The sequence below is a fragment of the Rhinatrema bivittatum genome, chromosome 1 (genome assembly GCF_901001135.1).
Source record: "Rhinatrema bivittatum chromosome 1, aRhiBiv1.1, whole genome shotgun sequence".
Lineage (NCBI taxonomy): Eukaryota > Metazoa > Chordata > Amphibia > Gymnophiona > Rhinatrematidae > Rhinatrema > Rhinatrema bivittatum.
Window position 1 is genome coordinate 770,317,059 of NC_042615.1, and position 22,759 is coordinate 770,339,817.

Consider the following 22,759-nt stretch of genomic DNA (forward strand, 5'->3'; position numbering starts at 1 on the left):
CTCTGGGGACAGGGAACTACTTACAGTACTTCAGTGTGAAGTGCCAAAAAGTGGAATATAAAAATCATATAAAATCATCGTTCATAGCTCTACACTCTAACTTTCCCATCTTACTTCTGGCATTGGCATACAGACATTTTAGTGTGGTTTTTTTGTTTGTATTAACGGCCTGCTTTTCAGTTGTCAGGGATAATTTGGAATCTTTTAGCTCAGGTGATTCTTTACCTATAGGCACATTGACTACTGTTGCTTTTATTGGAACCTCTCTGTTGGGCTACGCTAACTGTCCTGCTTCATTAGTATCTTTCGAAGTTACCACCCTCTGAACCATGTGCTTCTGAGCGCTGCCTGCTTTCACCTTTGTTCTTTCCCCTTTTTGATCAGAGTTTGAAGAGTGCTGATTGGCATTTTCAAATCTTTGGATATCGTTTTATATCCTTTTCTTGATTTATAAAGTTGAACTACTTTTGCTCACAGATCCTTTCACCGTTCTTTTGTTTTCCCCATGCTTCAGTAACCACCAAAATCAGTGCAGCCCTGGATGAAATGCACAAGTGTTTCTCAAGAGCTAAGAAACTGTTTATACACCGACACTAATTACAATCAAACAAGCCACAGTTATGGATACCTACTCTTCATTTCCATCTCAACCTCTGTGTATCAACTTGCTTGTATAGCATCAGCCCAAACATTCAAGGGTATACACATTTTTGAACAGGACCATTTATTATTTACTCTATTGCTATAATTTGTTTAATGATTGTGCTATTCTGTGATGCACAATAGTTTAACTTGAAACACATTAAAAATAACAGATGTGGTTTTCTGATCACTCATGTTTTCTTAAAAAGTTACCATACAAAAAAGAGAGCCCTAGACCTCGGTCCCATATATCAAAAACTGAAAACAAAAAGGGGAAACTGGCTGTAACACCTTCAAAACCTCTCTGCCATCAAAACAAAGGGTTGTATTCTTTAAGTATGAATTAAAGATTATAAATTTAGATAGTGCCGCATCAGCAAGCCTGTCAACGTGTTCGTAAATAAGAACAAGAACCGTTCGGTCTGTTAATCATTTGCGGCCCAACAGGAATTTTTTGAAAACAGCAAAACACTTGATAATTGTAATGGAAATATCATGTAAAATGTCCGTCTGCCCCGTTAAACAGTGTTATATTCTTAGCCCGCCGGGCTTACAAATTCTTCCACAGGTAGGTAAATTTATGATCACAACTATACCCACTGTGAAAGTGGCACAATTGGCATCAACAAGCTCCAAGGAGTTTGGGTTAACAAAATTTAGGAACAAATTGCCTCTGGACCTTAGAGAATTGAGTGATTATATAGCTTTCAGGAAATGGTTAAAGGCCTGTTTTGTTTCTTTTTACCCAAGCTTCACTATAGAAATGAGAGGTCGCAAATTACTATAATCAACGAGTTGTTACTTTATTCTCTGCTGTATATTTGTGTCAGAAAAGGACCAGGAGAATGCTGTTGACAGCCTCAGACTGTAAAGGTCTTTGCCCACTCTGCTTGGGGATACATGTTTTAATTATGTAATGCTTATATTTCATTGTTTGTTATGAATTTGAATTGCTGTAATTCCATTTTATGGAAATTTTTGTTGCACCATTCTTAGAGTACTTTGGAATTAGACGTTTTATAAACAGACAGAAGGAAAGGGCCAGAAAAAAGCTTGCTGCTTTTAATTTTTAATTTTTAAATTTTTAATTCTTTGTGGTCACTGTTCCTGTTACGGCTATGGCTGCTGTGCAACCGCCTCACCACCAGGGGTCCCTCTAGAGCTGGATCTCCTGACAGGCCCAGTCCATCTCCCTTCTCCTCTCTATGTTCTGGGCTGTCCCTTATAACCCTGCCTGACAGTTCCCTCAGTGCTTCGGCATCGAGCTCACCTGGGCTCCCTGCTCTAGCCTTCCTTGCTTGCTGTGCATTTGGTCCATGGACCTTACCTTCCCTTGCCTTGCGCGGCCTTCGGGCCTTATTCCTTGCCTTGCCTTGCCTTGCCTTGCGCAGCCTTCGGGCCTTATTCCTTGCCTTGCCTTGCCTTGCGCGGCCTTCGGGCCTTATTCCTTGCCTTGCCTTGCGCGGCCTTCGGGCCTTATTCCTTGCCTTGCCTTGCCTTGCGCGGCCTTTGGGCCTTATTCCTTGCCTTGCCTTGCCTTGCGTGGCCTTCGGGCCTTATTCCTTGCCTTGCGTGGCCTATGGGCCTTCTGACCTGCCTTGCCCTGCTTACTGTGTGTGGCCTACGGGCCTTCTGTGTGTGTGTGTGGCCTACGGGCCTTCTGACCTGCCTTGCCCTGCTTACTGTGTGTGGCCTATGGGCCTTCTGTGTGTGTGTGGCCTACGGGCCTTCTGACCTGCCTTGCCCTGCTTACTGTGTGTGGCCTACGGGCCTTCTGTGCGTGTGTGTGGCCTACGGGCCTTCTGTGTGTGTGTGGCCTACGGGCCTTCTGACCTGCCTTGCTCTGCCGCCTGCCCTGACCCAGCCTGGACCCAGACACTGCTACTTGCCGCCTGCCCTGACCCAGCCTGGACCCAGACACTGCTACTTGCCGCCTGCCCTGACCCAGCCTGGAACCAGACACTGTTTCTAGCTTCCTGTCTCTCTCCACCTGGAGCCACCCTGCTGGGTGGTGTTCACGACTCCTGACCGGAGCCCAAGCGTAACAGTTCCAGTCTAGAGAAATTAATGTGATTTAGTGCGCATTTAATAAAGAATTAACTGTAGCAGAACAATGAACTTCCAGTGTACCAAACTGAGATTTTATAAACTAGCCTGTTGAAAGATTGCTGTAGGTCCATTAGGTAACTTCATATTCTGTACTTAAGTTATAAATTTGGCAATTTCAGTTGTTCATTTATCTTTTTTTAAACTCACTGTACAAATCCAAAATAAGAGATGTATAGTTCAAAACAGTAAAAATTTGATAAAAGGGTACATATTCTGCAGTGACCAAGGAGCTAGGTAATGCAACAAATAACTTCTTGTTGAAATGATCCGTACCCTGAGATTTCTATAGGGCAGCAGTGAAACACATGGACCACCTTATTAAGTCTATACTCAGAAGATTGCTGTAATGAGAAGTAAAGGGCTATTTTCCAATTATGAGGAATAAATGCATTAGGTTCCTGTGTTATGTCAACCTACCTTAATTTGATTACTGTGAAAGATATGGATTTATATGTCAGTGTTATTTAATTAAGGCTCCTCATTGATGTTATACAGAATAATGTAGTGTGGTTTGCACATGTAATGCTAAACACAAAAAGAAAATTGGTTGAAAGTTTAGATATGACCCTTGAAGATAAGCATGCAAGGGTAATAGCTAGCCATTTCCAGAGATACTTAGATGAAAATCTTTGCATCAGAGTGGAAAATCTTAAAGCAAGCTGTGCTGAACATGCACTGTGTGCAATTTCAAAGCTCTGAATGGCAAGGAAGAGTTGAAAAATGCTACTTTTAAGTTCTTGTAATTGAAATTGTTGCAGCTGTTTCTCTGCATAGTCCTATGAGTTGTTAATGCAAGTCATCGGCCGATGTTAATGCACTTTAGTACCTGTGTGTTGGGTGCCCAGTGCTGAAAATCGCTGCTAAGCACCTACCTATGTTTCCCATCCTAACTCCACCTCTATAGCTGCCTACTCTTTAGGCTTCTAGATTTAGATGCCTAGTGAAAACAGACTCCTATGTTTAGCAGTAAAAACAGACTCCTATGTTTAGCAGTAAAAACTGCTTTTCTGTGCACCCTCTGACTTAATATCATGGCGATATTAAGTCAGAGGTCCCGAAAGTTAAAAAAAAGTTTAAAAAAAAAATTGAAATCGGCCCGCGGCTCACGGGTTGAAAACAGGACGCTCAATTTTGCCAGTGTCGGTTCTCAAACCCGCTGACAGCCAAGGGTTCAGAAACCAGACGCCGGCAAAATTGAGTGTTGGCTGTCAAACTCGCTGACAGCCGCCGCTCCTGTCCAAAAAGAGGCACTAGGGACGCGCTAGTGTCCTTAGCGCCTCTTTTTACTGTGGGCCCTAATTTAAATAAATTAATTTACTGAATCGCGTGCACAGGAGAGTGGCCTGTGCGTGTGCCGGGAGAGTGGGCACTCACCCGCTCTCCCGTGATTTTTACTGTATCGGCCTGCGGGTCAGGTGCCTAAACCCTGTGAAAACTGTCCCCATGTTAACAGTATTTGATGGCAGAAAAAGACCGATGGACCCATCCAGTCTGCTCAGCTATTCCTGTTCATGCTGTAAAAATATATCCCAGCCACTGTCCGCAGTTGCTTTTCAGTCTTGACAAGTTTAAGGCATTTGACTCTGCATCACACTTTTTTAATGTCAAGGATCACAGGAAAAGGACGATTATTGGAATTGCAGATTGTGCACTTTTCATGTTCCTCTCCTATTTTCTGACTCATTGTCATCCTGAAAGCAGGAAAAGTGTGTATAACAGTTCCTCTTCTTAATGGCATGGTCTTCCCAAAGTGCGCCCTCAGCTCTGGCCTGATTAAATAAGCTACTGCACTTTGCAAGGAAGGAAGGAGATTATGGTGGAAAGAAAAGAACAATAAAGGCAGGAGAGCTGAGGAGTTGAGAGGCAGAAGGTTTGATTGTGGGAGAGAAGGCAAAAGAGACAGCAATGGAAGGAAGGGGAATCAGAAGAAGGAAAGGCAGATGGAAGAAAGAAGGCCATTTTATCACTGCATAAAGACTTTGCAAGATTTACACAAAAAGGTGGGGAAGAGAGTAGGGGAGGTAGAACAAATTCAAGCTTCAGGTTTGTTGTTCTGATTATATCTGTTTGGTGCATTTTGGGATAACGTTAATGGGCCTTTAGACTTCTTTTTTTCAGCCAGTGTTGTTCTTTGCAATTCACTGCTCTTATGTACTGATTCTGCTCACAAGAAAGCAATGAATAACTCGAATAACTCTCAGATGTTTGTTGCCTGCCATTTCACGAACTTCCTCCACATCTCCTCATGGCCTGCTTAGGCTACTGGTTCAGTCAGAAGAGTGAATAGAAGAAGCAGTTGGATGCCACTTGTGGAGTCAGACTTAATTAATTTTAAACATTGCAGCGTGAAAACAGTGCATAAGATCTATTCTACTTTGCTTCCTACTTGTATTTCTCCTTTCCCAATTTTTAATTACTAGGGTATTTCTCTCTTTTTTGTTCCGATGAACACATTTTTATTTTGGAGTTTCTGCTATAGCTACTGTTTAGTTGCTTATAATTCTGATTTTGAAATATTTTTTCTTTTTCTTTAGCGTGACAATTTCTGCTTGCTTTCAGCTCAGTTGGAACTGATCTCCATTGAGCTATGGTATCTCATGTACCTTCATTCACAGCTTCTTGTGGTTTTCCTTCTATTTGTCTAAGCCACCTAACTCAGCTATTGCTGTGGCAGTGCTTGGCCAGGGATCACAGACTGCAGATCAACTTGCTGATGCCCCAGTTAGGTCAGTAGGTTTCACTGTTGAGCAGTGATTGAGAGTCCTTTCTCTCAGAGACTGACTGCTGCCTTCACAGTATCCTCAACCCTACGGTAGGGTAGATAACACATAGACATAACATATATTTAGCTGAGACTGTTTGCATCCCAGCCAATAAAACAGTCCAAATTCACTAGGTACAGAATTATATTACACCTTTTTTGTTCATTTCTAGTATGAATTTTATTATGTCATGCTATAATTTAGAGTGAATGACAGTTATATGATGCATGGCTTAGACTTATTAGCCAACAGCTACCGATCATTCTGGATTTGGGAAAAGCCTGTGTTACTGGGTTCAGAATCAGGACCAACCCATACTTGCCTTCCAAAGCTAAGGGCCGGGCTTTAAAAGGGTTACGTGCATAAGGTGTGCGCGGAACACTTTAAAACCCCCCCCTGCGCGCACCGAGCCTATTTTGCATAGGCTCGGCGGTTCGCGCAAGCCCCGGGATGCGGGTAAATCCCGGGGCTTCGCAAGGGGGGGCGTGTCAGTGGTGTGTCGGGTGGGCGGCGCAAATTTCGGGGCATTCCGGGAGTGTGGCGCTGGCCTGGGGGTGTGGTCGAGGCCTCCGGACCAGCCCCGGATCAGGTGATTGCGCGCCAGCAGCCCGCTGGCGCGCGCAGAGTTACGCCTGCCTCTGGCAGGCGTAACTTTAACAGCAAAGGTAGGAGTAGATAGGGCCAGGGGGTGGGTTAGGTAGAGGAAGGGAGGAGAAGGTGCGGGGGGGGGGAGAAGGAAAGTTCCCTCCGAGGTCGCTCCAATTGTGCACCCCCTTGCACGCGCCGACCCCAGATTTTATAATTTTATAATTTTATAATCTACCCCTAGCACCTCCTTGCTAACGCGACCCCGCGGTTACCGGCGGTCTGCCGGTTATGAACACCGATGCCGAGCATATTTTTTTCTTTTTTTTTTTTACTTTTAAAGAAGTACAGAAAAGCGTTTTTTTCTGCTTTTCTGTACTTTTTTTCAATGCGCTCAGCTTTAAGCACCTATTCCAGGTAGGCGTTAATAGCTGAGTGATAAATGTGCGTCTGAGACCCCCACTTATTTTTTTGCATTTAGAGTGAATGAGTAATAGCCTCATTCACATGCATTTGCAGGTGATGAGCACTAACTTATTCACTCCGCGTTGGACGTGTGTTAAACAGGCGCTAATCCCCCTATTGCATTAGGGGGGACTGCGGGTTCTACAGTGCGCATCGGCCCCAAAGAGGTTTTTTTGCCAGCCATCACTCATCAAGGATTGCAGCAAAAGCATCAATCTCTGGGTTAGGGTATCAGGTCATATTGGTGACAGCCAATTTTAATCTCTGGGAACAGGGGTGGAAATATATTTAGAAAACTTGAGTGCCATTCAAACGTTTTAGGAACCAGGGAAAATGTGTTTCTTACTTTTTTCACTTTTGCAGTCTTCTGCTTTTTTGCTTATTTAGTTTGCTTTATTTTGGTCTTTTTTTTTTTTTTGTTTATTTTTAAACATTTTTTTTAATTCTATTCCTTTAATTAATTAATTAATTAATTCATTCATTCATTCATTTACTTTTTCTGATTTTTGGGTTCCTGGAGCAAAATGTTAGGTGAACCTAATTCCCAGGATGTTGCCAGTCCTGCTGGGAGTATGTGTAAGACTCCAGGGCGGTTCCTTGTTTTACCATGTACTCTCTTCAGACATGATATGATCCTGCAGCAAATGTCCAGTGAGAGTGTGCCCCCATGATGCCTTGCTTGAGTTTCATCTTCCATTTAGCCTGCCTAGTCTGGTCTAGCTGTTCCTGCCCAAGCAAATTGGCTTGCAGGACTATTCCTGCCCAAGCAAATTGGCTTGCAGGAGGCTACTAGCAGTCAGTCTGGTCTAGTCTGGTCTAGCTGTTCCGGCCCAAGCAAATTGGCTTGCAGGACTATTCCTGCCCAAGCAAATTGGCTTGCAGGAGGCTACTAGCAGTCAGTAAAATGTCATTATATGCTTGCTTCCTACTAATTATGAGACTGTTGGTTACTACTATGGCAGAGTCAGGGGATTAGAAATCAAGATGCAATGTGTATTTTGAAGAATGCAAAAAATCCCATTTGCTAGATGAGAGAAAATATTCTAACACACATCCCTTTACCGCAAAAAGGAAGATCCCTCCTGAAAAGCTCATTCTTTAACTAGGAGGCTTTGTTAATTTCATGGGCTGAGAAGCCTGAGGCATGAGTTTTAGACCTGTTTAAAGCCCCGTGTCTTCACATTTTTTTGTAAAACATATTTGCTGTCCAGGTCTTCTTCAAAGTTGCTTCTTCAGTCCAAAATGATCGTAAAGAACAAGAAGGAGTTTTTTACTTAATGATTTTGGTTCTAGAAATTTTCATATGCTGCACTTACCCGACCAATTAAAATGATTCCTGCTGGGGAAGAAATCATTCTGATAGGTCGAGTATCAGCTTGCTCACTATAGTACAAAAAAGTCTCACGCATATAATAATCAATACAACCTCTCTGCTTCACTCTGCGGCTAGTGTATGGAGCAAAATCCAGAACTTCAGAACATAAATGAAGTCTTATAGAATGAGAGTCAACAAGTAAGACATTCTTCCATTAGTATCTCCTAGACATGAATATTAGTCATTACAATCAGTTTACAGAATGCAAATTAGCATGTATAGAAAGAAAGGTAAATAATACAAATTATTACATAAGGTATTTTCTTAGGACTAACAACATATTTCATGTCTAGTTTTCTTCAGATCAATACAGAATGAGCAGGTCAAAGCATAAGATGACATTTCTTGACAAGTAATCATAGAATACACTAGTGAAAAGTACCTGGCATTACTCAGGTTGTCTGATTCACAACAGATATAAATTTAAAAATTGGACAAATGTGAGAAGAATATATATTGTTTTATATTATTAAGTAATTAACAGAAAGCATATAGAAAGTTAGAGAACTTCTCTATAAACTACACTGACAGTAAATTAGACTTCTCCTGTTGCCAACTGCCACGGGACTCTATCCCACAGCAGCTGAAGAGGCCACTGTGGATGAGGGCTGCCATGGGTCCTATCCTGTGTTGAAAGAAGAAGGGATCTGGTGGTGGCAGAAGAAGAGTGGAAGCCTGTGTGTGGGTATGCATGTTTGGGGGAGCCTGTGTGTGTGTGTGTGTGCCTGCATGTATATGTGTGTATATATGTATGTGTGGGTGCCTCTGTGTGTATATATATATATATATATATATATATATATATATATATATATATGTGTATGTATGCCTGTGTGTGTGTGTGTGTGCGCCTGCGTGTATATGTGTGTATATATGTATGTTGGGTGCCTCTGTGTATATATATATATATATATATATATGTATGTGTTTGTATGCCTGTGTGTGTGTGCCTGCGTGTATATATGTATGTGTGGGTGCCTCTGTGTGTGTGTGTGTATATATATATATATATATATATATATATATATATACCCACCATAGACCTTTCAAACCCAAACACAGCTCTCCGCTCCTGGAATGCCATCACAGAATCCATAGCTAATACGTTATGTCCACTAGCAACCAAAAAATCACACCTAAACGCCTCCAAAAGACAACCATGGTTCACGGAAGAACTGAGAAAGCTAAAACAAAGTCTAAGACAGAAAGAGAGCAATTGGCGTAAATCCCCCGGCTCCAATACACTCTCCACCTACAAAGCCACTCTCCATCAGTACAAGTCCGCTACCTCAAGATCCAAAAGAGACTTCTACGCTTCCAAGATTCACCATCTGATTTTCGACACAAAAGCCCTCTTCACCTATGTTTCTAATCTCATCCAACTCAACCCACAGGAGATTCCCAGTAACCTAGCACAATCCAAAGCTGAAGAACTTGCTCTACATTTCCACAACAAAGTCAACAGCCTTCTAACACAACTGCCCTCTAACCCCCCAGACCCCGCTTTTCCCCTGACTTTTCAGCAGCTTTCCCTCAACAACAATGGTCTTGAAACATTTGAACCCATTTCTATCATAGAGATACAAGCTCTTTTAAAGAGAATGAAACCTTCCTCCTATCCTTTGGATACTATTCCCACCAAACTGCTCCTGACTATCCCTGACTCCATCGCCAGAACCCTGACGGACATCATAAATTGCTCTCTTTCCCAAGGATCATATCCTGACGACCTCAAATTGGCCTCCATCAAACCTCTACTTAAGAAACCCAACTTAGACCCTAAAGACCCCAATAATTTCTGCCCCGTCGCCAATCTTCCATTCATAGCTAAGATTCTAGGAAAAGTTGTAAACACTCAACTTTCTGACTACATTGAAGACAACAAAATCCTATTCCCCTCACAATACGGATTTCGCAAATCATTCAGCACGGAATCCCTCCTCATCTCCATGACAGACTTCCTTATAATGGGCCTTGACAAAGGTCAATCCTTCATCCTGATTCTACTGGACCTTGCAGCGGCCTTTGATACGGTCAACCACTCCACCCTCACATCCTTGCTGGCTTCTATAGGTATCTCAGGCATCGCACTCTCATGGTTTAAATCTTTTCTCTCCAACAGAGGCTTCAAGGTTAAGATTCAGAACAAAGAATCTTCACGAATGGATTCATCCATAGGAGTCCCCCAGGGCTCCTCCTTATCGCCTACACTCTTCAACATTTATCTCTTACCGATTTGCCAACTCCTCTCCAACCTTAACCTCAAACACTTCCTTTATGCCGACGATATCCAGATCCTGATACCCATTAAAGAGTCTTATACAAAAACATTGGATCACTGGGACAATTGTCTCCTGGAAATCAAACGCCTCTTATCCAACCTAAACCTAGTTTTAAACTCCTCCAAGACCGAACTTCTGCTCATTTCCCCAGATAATAACAACTCCATCTCTAATCTTCCAGCTACCCCTACAACCACACAAGTGAGAGACCTAGGAGTGTTAATTGACAACCAGATGAACCTTAAAGCTTCCATCAACAGAACCACCAAAGATTGTTTCCACAAACTCCAAGTACTGAAAAGAATAAGACCGCTCTTCCACACTCAGGATTTCAGAACTATTCTACAAGCTATCATTTTCTCTAAGATAGATTACTGTAACGCTATCCTTCTGGGCCTCCCTTCCTCCCACACTAAACCTCTTCAAATGATACAAAATGCTACTGCACGACTACTGACAAACTCCAGGAGAAGGGACCATATAACTCCAATCCTAAAAGAACTCCATTGGTTGCCAATTCATTTCAGAATCCTCTACAAATCTCTTTCCATAATCTACATCCATCAACATACCCCACTCGACTTACAAGTACCTTTCCGAATATATAACTCCTCCAGACCTACTAGAGACGTACTCCGAGGATCTCTCCAGGTACCCCCTGCCAAAACCACCAGACATATTACCTTAAGAGATCGGGCCTTCTCAACAGCCGGCCCTCCTTTATGGAACTCCATCCCCCCTGACCTCAGACAAGAACCCAGCCTCCCAACCTTCAGGAAAAGACTTAAGACCTGGCTATTTAAACAAGCATTCCCGGACACCAACTAATCTCTCTCACCGTCAATCATACGTTACCCAGCCAGTTCAACCCCCTCTCCATGTAAATATCTATAGCTAACGTTATAGCTAATGTAAATATCTATATTCTATGTTATCCTCCCCTTTTTTCTCTTCTCCAAGTTCTATCATCCTTGTTATTTGTAACTGCCTCCTTTTACACTTACAGGTTATTCAGTTGTTTATTGTACACCCCTGTTATATGTAAACCGGCATGATGTGATTGTATAATGAATGCCGGTATATAAAAAACTTAAATAAATAAATATGTATATATATATATGCACACACAAAGTCCTATCTCTCACGCTGTCATACACAGGGACAGACAGGCACACACTCACACAGGCATACATACACACACATATATATATATATATATATATATGTATGTATATATATATGTATGCCTGTGTGTGTGTGCCTGTCTGTCCCTGTGTATGAGAGCATGAGAGAGAGGACTTTGCAGGTAGAACATATTAGGGAATTGCTTGGGTTGTCTGGTTCATAACTGAAATAAATTTTCAAAACCAAGCAAAAGTGAAAAAGATAAATATTGTTTTAATGTATTAAGAAATTAAGAGAAGAGCCTGTGCGTATGTGGAGCGGCCTGACAGACAGGGCTTTGCAGATAGAGCGTCTTGTCTTTACACAGTGCACCTTCCACTGTTCCTGGTACCAGCTGGAGACCACAGACAGACAATACAGTGTGACTGACTGACTGACTGACACAAGCCTTTTATGTATTTAGATTCCAATGGTAGTGTGAATGGGAGAGGATGGATTCATAACAAGGTGACAAGGAGACAGGAAGTTATATCTGGAAGTGAGTTCGTTGTGTTTTCATGAAATAGTAAATCACAGTTCATTTTGGATTTGACCTATAAAAGGGGAAGAAGGTTTGCAAATTCATTTACTCAGGAAAATAGTGATTTACCCGAGTAAAATGGCTTAGCCGAAATTTGCCCGCTCAAAGTGTGAATGGGTTTAAGCATTAAGCATACCTATTAACCAGGTTAAAAAGACAACATTCCTTTGGCCGTGTCAAGGCAGTAAAATAGCAGGCCTGCTTGCCATTTTCTAATCTGCGTGCACTACTTTACCCACTTTTGGCACCTTCACAGGTTGCAGGTGCGAGGTACATGGGTGATTTTAACATGTACACGTCATACTTGCTAATTCTCAAACAGAACAATGTACGTTGTTTCCCTTTTGAAAACTTCCAGCAGTGCATCTAGGATAAAAGTGCAGGGCGTGCACTGCAAATGATGCAGGCTTGTCAAAATTGTCCCCAATTCACTGTGGCATATCCGAGTAAGGTTTAAGGGAAAATAGCCTGTCTTCCGTTGTCGCACTCTGTGGTCCGTGGATTAAAAGGAATGGCTCCCTCATTTTCCAACTGCATTACTTGTCTGTAACCTTCTGACATTTCCAGGGATGAACTTTAATAGCAGCAGCTCTGTGTTGAATAAAACTCAATTTTATGAATTGTATGCATACAAATTGCCAATGTAAAAACTGTGTTGTATGTCAGTGATTTTAACTTGCACATTGTAGTGACATAATAAGGATTTTTGTTGTTGATGTCCCTTGAAACACTGAGGAATTGAAGACGCAATTTATGACAGACCCATGTGGTGCCTGAGAGTTCAGTTCATTTCTGCTGTAATTTAAATTAGTTCATTTAAGAAGTTGGGTCAGCCGTCACTATAATTGTAGTAGCCCAGTGGCTGACTCTTAATTTCAGGCAACAGGAGATGAATTTGAAACATTCATTTTCAGAAAGGAAGTGCTATTACAATAAAGCCTAAAGAACTCTCTTTTTCTCCCTAGATGTAGAAGACAGAACTAGCTCAGGGTCCTGGGGGAACGGAGCACATCCTAGTCCATCCAGGGTAAGTGAATCAGCATGCTATTGTCTTGACTGCATGAATGGACCGTCTGAACCCATGGTAAAGAAATATTGTTACGTGGTGTGCAAGGGTTTAAACTGCGATTGAAGAACTGCTTAATATTTTGGTTTTATAAAACACTTTGGAGAAATGAATAAAGCAGGCTGGCCTGTGAAACAGTCCCTACTATTGTAAGGAAATATTGCTTTACTAACACATTGGAGTTAATTACCCGTAGAAATAAGTATTACATTACCAAAGCGGAGGGCTGTACTTACCACATGCGTACATAGCCTGCAGCCTTTCCTCTTTTGACTCTTATCCTATAAGAACTCAGAAGGTAAGGTTGTTCCTCTTCAGTATTTGGATGGGAAAACCCCAGTGAACTCTGGATACTGCAGGAAATGATACTGGTAGCTCGGTCGGGAAGAGCACATGGTATTAGAAGGAGGTTAGGCTGCAAAGGGGGTCATATTCCAGCTGGAACTACTAAGCTAATGTCTTTTCTATTCACTTGACGTTAAAGGTGATCCTATGGCACTATTCTCAGCAGGAAGTTAATTCTGGTGTTATGGCTATGTTTTTAATACAAGTTGAACAGTCTTGCTTGCTGGGAATGCTTTTGTAGGAAGAAACATCTTGGTTACTTGCAGAAAAGTCCTTACCCTATATTGTTTTATGTATCTCTTATTGATGACCGCAATTATACAGTGTTTGTGTAAAAGCACAGTACCGCTAAATAAGGAAATAAATAGTGCAGTGTCAGATCACAGGTTTAGTACTTTTCTATGGGGGTAGAGAAAGGGGAAAGCCATTTTATTGATGTAATAGCTCACACTAAGGTTTGCAGGTCCTAGTTCAGCAGTACCTTATTGGGCATCGTCAGCAAGACATAATTATTCCCTGAAATAAATAAGGTACTCTGACAAAAGCCTGAAATAATGGTTTAAAGTTATTGCATTTTCTATTTTATTCTTTATTATGATGGGCGCACAGTCTCATGCTGAACACACAGCTTGCTACATGATCTACATTGAATCTTTTTATTCAGTTTTAACAGGCACCTCGTGCTAGCTTTTAGGACATTTAAAAAAAAGCCCCTCCAGTGCCAAACATAAATTCTACTTATGCAGCATCTCGGTCTAGTAGGGAGTTCCTTGTGTAGTATTTCATCATCTGTGTCCCTGGTATCAATGACAGCGAGTATGTATTTTCATCTGGTTGTTGACATTGATATACTAACATTAATTTTCAGCGTACAATGGGTTCTCTTCAGACTCACCAGTAGGTTTACTGAGCCATTACACCAGCTGTTGAGTTTAACATTCTAGGATGCCGCATGTGTGTGTGTGTGTGTGTGTGTGTGTGGGCTGAAGGGGATCGCTCCCTCTCGTCTTGCAGTACGCATTAGCACGGTAGGTGACGTTTTCCTGTTGTTGATATAGAAGGTGCAGGAGATTTCAGAACTGATCACCAGTCAGAGACACAATCGGTATTTACTTAGAGTTAAGAGGTAATGTTGGAGAATATGGCAACGGGGGAAAAAAAAAAGAAAAGGATTTATGATCAAGGTATTAGGGGCTCTTGATTGTTAACTTTTTGATCCACATTTGTCATTTCTGATTGTGGATAACTCAGTAACCCTCCGTTCTGCAAGTTCCAAATTCAGCAGAATAGAACGAAAGTGAGTGCAGTGCTCAGAAACCGATGCCAGGAAGCATGCCAGCAACATGAAAAGGAGAAACAGCAACTGTTACAGACTGAGTGGTAAATTCAAGGACACTAAAGCAACCTAATAGAAAAGACCCCGCATACCAGAAGCCAAGATATCACAGTCCAGGTGGGGGTGCAAACATTGGAATGTAGATTTTTTTTTTTTTTGTCACTCTAACTTATGAGTTTCTTTCCTTAAATATCTTTTCAGCTTATTAGAGGCATGCTTAAAGAGTTTGCCAGATATGCCAAGACTTCTATTCTGTGGGTTAAGAAATAGCTTTCTAACAGTTCAGGAGGAAGTTTAATTTGTTAGACCGAATGGATTTTTTTTTTGTACTGTCCAATGGACTACCATATAGGAAGTAATTTTCAAAGAGTTACACGTACAAATTAGCATATTTGTGTATAAGTAGCATATTTTGTGCAAAATTAGCATATTTGTGCATAAGTAACATTGGAAGTACACACATACTTTAGGTTTCATGCACACAAATATGTGGCATGTAGGGGCGTTCCAGGGAGAGGCCAAAGGTTACACACGTAATTTGTTATTTTAAAAGAGACTTATGCGCGTGCATTTGGCAACTTTTTTTTACACCTGCAAATTATCTTGTGAAATTGATATCAAACGTGTTTATTGTCTAGTCTTAGCTGAGTGGGAGGTCTGGGTGACCTGGGGAGGGTTCAGGCTGAAGACCCAGGAGGGTTTCCATGACTTGGAGAAGGACTGGGTGAACTGGTAGCGGAATCGGAAAACTTAATTTCAATTACGTGCACATGCTTTATAATACACAGACTTCTGCACGTAAATCGAGTTTTATGAGAGCAAATCCTACTTTATTTTCACACGTAAAATTTACGCACATGGACGGTAACTTTCAAACCGGCGCGCATGCACACATTTGCGCGTGTAAGTCAGCCTGCATCCAGGGCCGTGGCATTTTATAACATACACACACATGATATAAAATAGTCTGGCCAAATTTTAAGTGGATACGTGCAGGTGCATGCCCTTCCCGCTTTCTGCCACATAAATCGAGGGATTTTAAAAGGAGCGCATTCTGACGCCATTTCCAGTTTTACCAGTTCGGCCTCAGTTCACCCAGTTAAGAGAGAGGTCCTTCAATCCCCACAATTATCCCCCAACCCTTTAAACCCCACATTTCTGCCTAGTTTTCTTTTATTTTGAACTTCAGTGGCATCCCCAAATGCTCATGCTCCGCCCAGACCATGCCCATGCTCCGCCCAGACCATGCCCACGCATGCCCGGACCATGCCCAAGATGTGCACACTGCAGCAATTATGCACGTATCTAGGCACTTTAAATATACAGTTGGGGTGTGCGAGCCTGACTTATTTGCACAATCCCCTGATCGATGCGCACGTCGGGCTTTTAAAATTCACCACATTTTAAAATTAGTATGAAAAGTACACGCGTTCAGTGCATTGAAATACTCCATTTCAGGGACGGTAACTTTCAATCTGGACTGGAGCATGGGTGCACTCCGAGGGTAACTTTAAAAGGTCCATGCGGGCGTCCATATGCATGCGTTTCCCAGCACATGCACATGGAAGCACCAATTTTATAACAAGTTTGTGTCGACATGCGCTTATTATAAAATTTGCTACCCGTGCGCATGTGTGCTCAATTTTATATCGATGCACGGCGACACAATAGACCCCAATCCCAGTTCCCTCCCAGGGAATTTCCTAAACCCCCTACCTAACTTGCCTCCCTTTTCCCCTATTTAACCCTGACCCTTAAACCCCTACTCTGCTTTACAGAGCTGCAGCAGATTGTGGGTGCCGGTCATATATTAGGGCCTGCTTCAGTGGGACAGTGCCTAATGGCCCTGTCCCGGTCGGCTCATGCCCCGCCCCCCTCGCCCGCCCCCGGCTAACACCGTTCTAGTGCACCTACCTGGAGATAAGTACGCAGCTGCGGGCCATTTAAAATCCGTGCGGCACACGCAGCCCAGCCACATAGGTATCTCCCGGAATCGCCGCACGCAGGGATTTTAAAATTACCCCTTTTGGCACGTGGCTTCAGTGTGCACCCAGAAACGCAGTCATTTTATAATTTGCGTGCACATATGCATGCACATTATAAAATTGCCTGGCTGTGCCCACGTGTGCCCAATTTTAAGTGGGCACACACCTAGGCATGCAAATCCCAATTCTGCCAAATAAGTCAGGGTATTTTATAACAGGCGCACATCCACGCCATTGCTTTTTTCACCAGTTCGTCCAGTTGAGAGCTGGTCCTACAAACCCCCCTGGTTTGATAGCATGCTTTCTTCCGAGATAACCCAGCCCCTTTAAATCCAGAATAAATTGCTAATTTCTTTAATTTATTAAGTAACACCTCCTTCATAGCAGGTTAAATAATGCAGCAGTGTACCTAGATGTGTGCTGAGGGTCATAAGTGTTTAAGGAACATCTCTTGGCCACGCCCTGAAATGCCCATGCCCAGCTCAGACACCAGCCAGACCACGCCCCTATTTGAAATCAAGTGAGATATGTGCTCAGTGGGAGATATGCGCACATCTGGGAGGCTTTAGAAATTCGATGAGCGCATGCAAACCCAACTTGTGCATGCATCTGATTTTGGCATGAGCCGGGCTTTTAAAATTCACCTTATTATGAACAGCCAGCAACAAGCTCATTTCATTTATAGTATATTTTTTCTGGATGTGGTATAGATCATTTGCAAAGAGGTGGAAAAACGTCTTAGCTTCCTTAAACTTAGCTGTAAACATTAAGAGGGTAATTTTCAGAAGGATTTATGCGTGTAAAAGTAGTAAATATCATATCAATTTTCAAAAGCCTATTTGCATGCTTCAAGTGCACTTACATGTATAAACCCTATTGACCATTCGATACCATGTATTGTAGAAATTGTCAAAAGTTCACATATCTATTTATTTATTTTAAAGTGCAGTTTTTAAGCAAGTAAATTAATCCTTTTGAAAATTACCTCCATATTTTTTTTTATTCCAAGTGTTAAACATGTGGCATTTATTTAAAGAGGTAATACCACAATCAGTACTGACATTGTTATATAAAAATATATAGACTTTATTAACAGTTTGCTTTTTATGCCCACAGCTCTTTGAGGCTTACTTGTTAAATTAGGTTTCCAATTTCATTATTTTTTTTTCTATACTGTAGTTCCTGGCTCTTTGGAACGATGAATTGCAGTGATTATAATTCAAAACGATTTTGACATTTTGGAGAAATAGTAATAAATAGAATGAAGGATGAATGCTGTGTACTATTCTTAGGAAGGAAAAGTCTACTGCCTAGCCAATCATTTTATATTTATAGATTTGACTTTTCCTTCCTAAGGCCTGGATTCATCATTCCTCGCAAGACTGGGGCAAGGTCCAGTGCTCGTACCTCTGCTCCGGGCCCCATCACGGGAGCCTATCCAGGTTTTTAGGTTTGGGGGTGCGGGAGGGGATTGGGGGTGCCTCCTATGCCCTAACATTTTTTGTTTAGTACATGTGGATGGAGGGGCACTCTACTCCTACATTTCTGGATTACTTTTGGGGTGCAGAGGATGGGGGACTGACCGTCACAATATTGATGTGTTTGAAAATTGGGGGTGTGGGCCTCTATTGATGAGAGGGTTGGTGGCAGGGGGACCGTTACCATGCATGAACTTAATGCTTTTTTTTTTTTTTACACTTGTGGGTGTTGCTGTTGTCTCCAGTGGCAGCCCAGGGTTGAAAGGGGGTCAGCCAACTTCTTTTTGGCCAGGAATTTTTTTTTTTTTGCATGGCCCTTTAAATGTAACTTAGAAGCCTTGAGACCTGCATTTTAGGGTCCCGGGGATCCTATTTTAGATTTAATGAAACCCAGGGAGGTGTTTATTTATTGCAATTGATCACTTTCTCTGTTGGCCGTGATAATTTATTAACATATAATTGCCTATTAATGAGCTACTTTGCATGGGTTTATAAAATTCTTGCATGCAAACTGCGTGCAAAACAGCTCATTGTAATAAAAGAAGGTCTCTGGGCAGGGCTATGGAAAATATAACGATTATCATCATAATGGGGCTCTATCGTGCGATAAACAGCGTATATTGCATGATATTTATTTATTTATTTGTTTTTCATATACTGACATTCAACTTAAGTCATCACATCGGTTTACATATAACAAATTAAAAAAGAAAAGGTTACATTGTGATAAATAGTAGATAGAGAAAAAATAGAGTTAGAATTAATTAAAGAGGAGGGGAAATAAATAAAGTATGATTTGCAAATATTAAATAGAGTGCTGCTGCTGCTGATGATGATTATTCTTATTATGTTGCATGTGCTTTCTCAAAGAGCCATGTCTTTAATTTTTTTTTTAAAGTTTGCGATGATGGCTCAATTCTTAGTTCAGTGGGGAGGGTGTTCCATAAAAGAGGCCCGGTCAATGAGAAAGCACTTTCTCTTGTTGAGTTGAGGGAAGTTAATTGTGGGGAGATAGTTGCAAGGAGTCCAGTATTAGTGGAGCGCAGATTTCTCTTTGGGATTTTGAAATGAAGTATTGTATCCATTCATTTTGTCTCGTTGTTGTATAAGGCCTTATGAATAAGAGATAAAGTTTTATACTGAATTCTATACGTAATTGGGAGCCAATGCAGTTCTTTGAGAACTGGGGTGATATGATCTGATCTTTTGCTGTTGCTGATTGATCTTGCTGCAGCATTTTGGAGAAGTTGAAGAGGTTTGATTGTGGAAGCGGGTAAGCCAATGAGAATTACATTGCAATCTAGTTTGGAGAATAAGAGGGATTGTAAGGCTGTACGATAATCTTGATGGTGAAGGAGAGGTTTGATCCTTTTTAGTACTTGAAGTTTGTAGAATCCCTCTTTTATTATGTTGTTAATGTGTTTTTTAAAGTTTAGTTCAGAGTTTAAATTAATTCCTAGGTCTCTTACATTGAGTATAATTTTTTTGTCAGTTATGTAATTGTTAAGCTGGAGGTCAAATAGAGGTGAGGATTTGTTGCATATATAGAGAATTTCTGTTTTATTGTCATTTAGAGTGAGAGCCATTTGTACTAATAAGTGTTGGATTGCAGTGAGGTGAGTGTTCCAAAGGTTTAGTGTATGGGTTAGATTATCATTAAATAGGATAAGAATTTGAACATCATCAGCATAAATGTAACGAGATAATTCCAGATCTGAGAGTAGTTTACATAGAGGTAGTAGATAAATGTTGAAAAGCATAGATGATAGTGAAGATCCTTGAGGAACTCCATGAGGAAGTGATATTGGTCTAGATTCTTTATAATTAGTTCTTACCATGTATGACCTGTTGGATAGGTATGAAGAGAATCAATTGATATATGCTGTTAAATGTGCATTAGAGCTCTATTGCAGCTTGATGCATCTCCTTGTTAGATAATTTGGAGGTATCCGAGGGTATTTCTGGATAGAGTTAACTTAACCGGATAAGTTATCTTGCTAACTCCAGTATTCAGATATCTTATTTGGCTAACTCTGGTCCTGCTGTAGAATAATCCTAGATAAATTTATCAGGCTGCCTGAAAGATATGTTTATCAGGCTAACTTTGCTGTCTGGACAGCAGCTGAAAATGGACCTCTACATATTTCACAGGATTCCTTGTGGAATCAACCAAACTCCATGCCATAATGATAGAGTAGTACTATCCTAGTTTTCTGACTTTCAGAGTGATGAATCTAGTTTTCTTCATACTACAGAGTGCAGGACAATGGGTTTTATAAAACCAACAAATGTTCTGATGCTGTAAAAATGTCTGATCAAGTGGCATGGGTTTACATAACATAAGAACATAAGATATGCCATACTGCGTCAGACCTAGTGTCCATCAAGACTAGTATCCTGTTTCCAACAGTGGCCAATCCAAGTCACAAGTACCTGGCAAGTACCCAAACATTAAATAAACCTCAAACTACTATTGCTTATTAATTAATAGCAGTTTATGGATTTTTCCTCTAGAAACTTATCCAAATCTTTTTTAAACCCAGTTACACTAACTGCTGCAACCGCATCCTCTGGCAATAAATTCCAGAGCTTAATTATACGCTGAGTGAAAAATGTTTTCTTTGATTTGTTTAAAAGTGCTACTTGCTAACTTCATGGAGTGCCCCCTGGTCCTTCTATTATCTGAGAGAGTAAATAACCAACTTACATTAACTTGTTCAAGCCTTTCATGATTATGTAGACCTCTATCATATCCCCTCTTAGTCTTCTCTTTTTCAAACCGACGCACGCATGTTATAAAATCAGCGCGTTCATGTCCGTGCACCGGGAACTGCGGGCACATGGACACGCATGCGCGCCTTTTAAAATTGACTCCCAAATTTGAAATACTGCACATTATCACTGCGTTAAGTGTTTACTGCATGGCACTGACACGTTAGAACAAACATTTAAACTTATTACCATGTATTTAACGTCAATTAAACAACTCCTAGGTCAAATGAAGCTAGCTTTAAATATGGAAAAGACCGAAATAATAATATTGGACAGAATATCAAAAAACGAATCAAACAATATTTTAAATCCACCAAACAACATTAAATTAAAACTAGCGGATACAATTAGAGACCTAGGAATAACAATCAATTGTGAACTGAATTTCAAAAAACACATTTCAACAAAACTAAAAGAAGGATATTACAAGCTCCTTGTGCTCCGACGCCTGCGATCGTTACTAGAAACTAACAACTTCCGCACAGTCTTACAATCTCTTATCTTTTCATCCATAGACTACTGTAATGCTCTGCTGTTAGGCCTTCCTCAATCCACATTACGTCCACTTCAGGTGTTACAGAACTCAGCAGCCAGGGTTCTAACAGGTAGTAAAAAACGAGAACACATCACCCCTATATTGATAAACCTACATTGACTTCCTATCAAGCAGAGAATCTGGTACAAAACTTGCTGCATTCTACATAAGGCAATTCATGGGCCTAAAACTGATTGGTTTAACTTTTCAATTCGATTACATACCCCACAAAGATCATTAAGATCAGCAAACACAGGACTACTATACATTCCAACAGTAAATATAGCACATTTATCAGAGGTCAGGGAGAGAGCTATCTCAATAGCAGGGCCTAGTCTATGGAACACTATGCCAGCGGACTTAAAACTACAAACAGAGTCAAAAAAATTCAAGAAAGATTTCAAGACCTGGCTCTTTGAACTAGCATATTCAGATTAAGCCAATGAATGACAATGTTAATAATAGCCAGACTTTGGAAACTGTATATACCGTATTTTTCGCTACATAAGATGCACTTTTTTTCCCCAAAAGTAGGGGGAAAATGTCTGTGCGTCTTATGGAGCGAATATAAAAAAAACCTAAAAAACTAACTACAATCCCCCACACTCCTGACCCCCCCAAGACCTGCCAAAAGTCCCTAGTGGTCCAGCAGGGTTCCGTGAGCAATCCCCTGCACCTAGGCCGTCGGCTGCCAGTAATCAAAATGGCGCCAATGGCCCTTTGCCCTTACTATGTCACAGGGGCTACCGGTGCCATTGGTTGGCTCCTATGACATAGCAGGGGCAAAAGACCATCGGTGCCATTTTGATTACTGGCAGCCGATAGCCCAAATGCAGGAGATCGCTCCCGGACCCCCGCTGGACCACCAGGGACCTCTGGCAGGTCTTGGGGGGTCAGGAGGGTGGGGGTTGTCGGTAATTAAATTTAAAGTGTTGGGATGGCGTTTTTTTTTTTTGGGGGGGGGGGGTTCCCACAGAAAGAGAATGATAAAAGTTTTCTGATCTGGGGAGTGGACCGAAATGGCCCTCCCCAGACCCGAAAACGAAATGGGGACCAAAAATTTTTTTATTTACTCCCCTAATTTGCTCCATAAGACGCACAAATGCCCGGGAACAGAGCCAGTTTAGCACACCATGTTTTTTTTGTTTTTTTAATTTTCCCCCTCAATCCTAGGTGCGTCTTATGGAGCAAAAAATACGGTATGTGTATAGACTATGGGGTAGATTTTAAAAGAAGCGCGATCAGCCTACTTTTGCTTGCGCATCAGACTCAAGCAAAAGTACGCTGGATTTTAGTAGATATGCGCGCAGCCGCGCG

General features: G+C 41.4%; 1 protein-coding gene across 4 annotated transcripts in view; it reads left to right on the forward strand.

Moving 5' to 3' along the window:
* Window positions 1–22,759, forward strand: part of TCF4 (transcription factor 4) — an 815,154-nt gene that overhangs the window by 222,647 nt on the left and 569,748 nt on the right. For all 4 annotated transcript variants that reach the window (XM_029579771.1, XM_029579775.1, XM_029579788.1 and 1 more), the window contains exon 3: window positions 12,891–12,952. In XM_029579771.1, coding sequence (XP_029435631.1) covers window positions 12,891–12,952 — 62 coding nt within the window. The remainder of the gene's footprint in view (window positions 1–12,890; window positions 12,953–22,759) is intronic.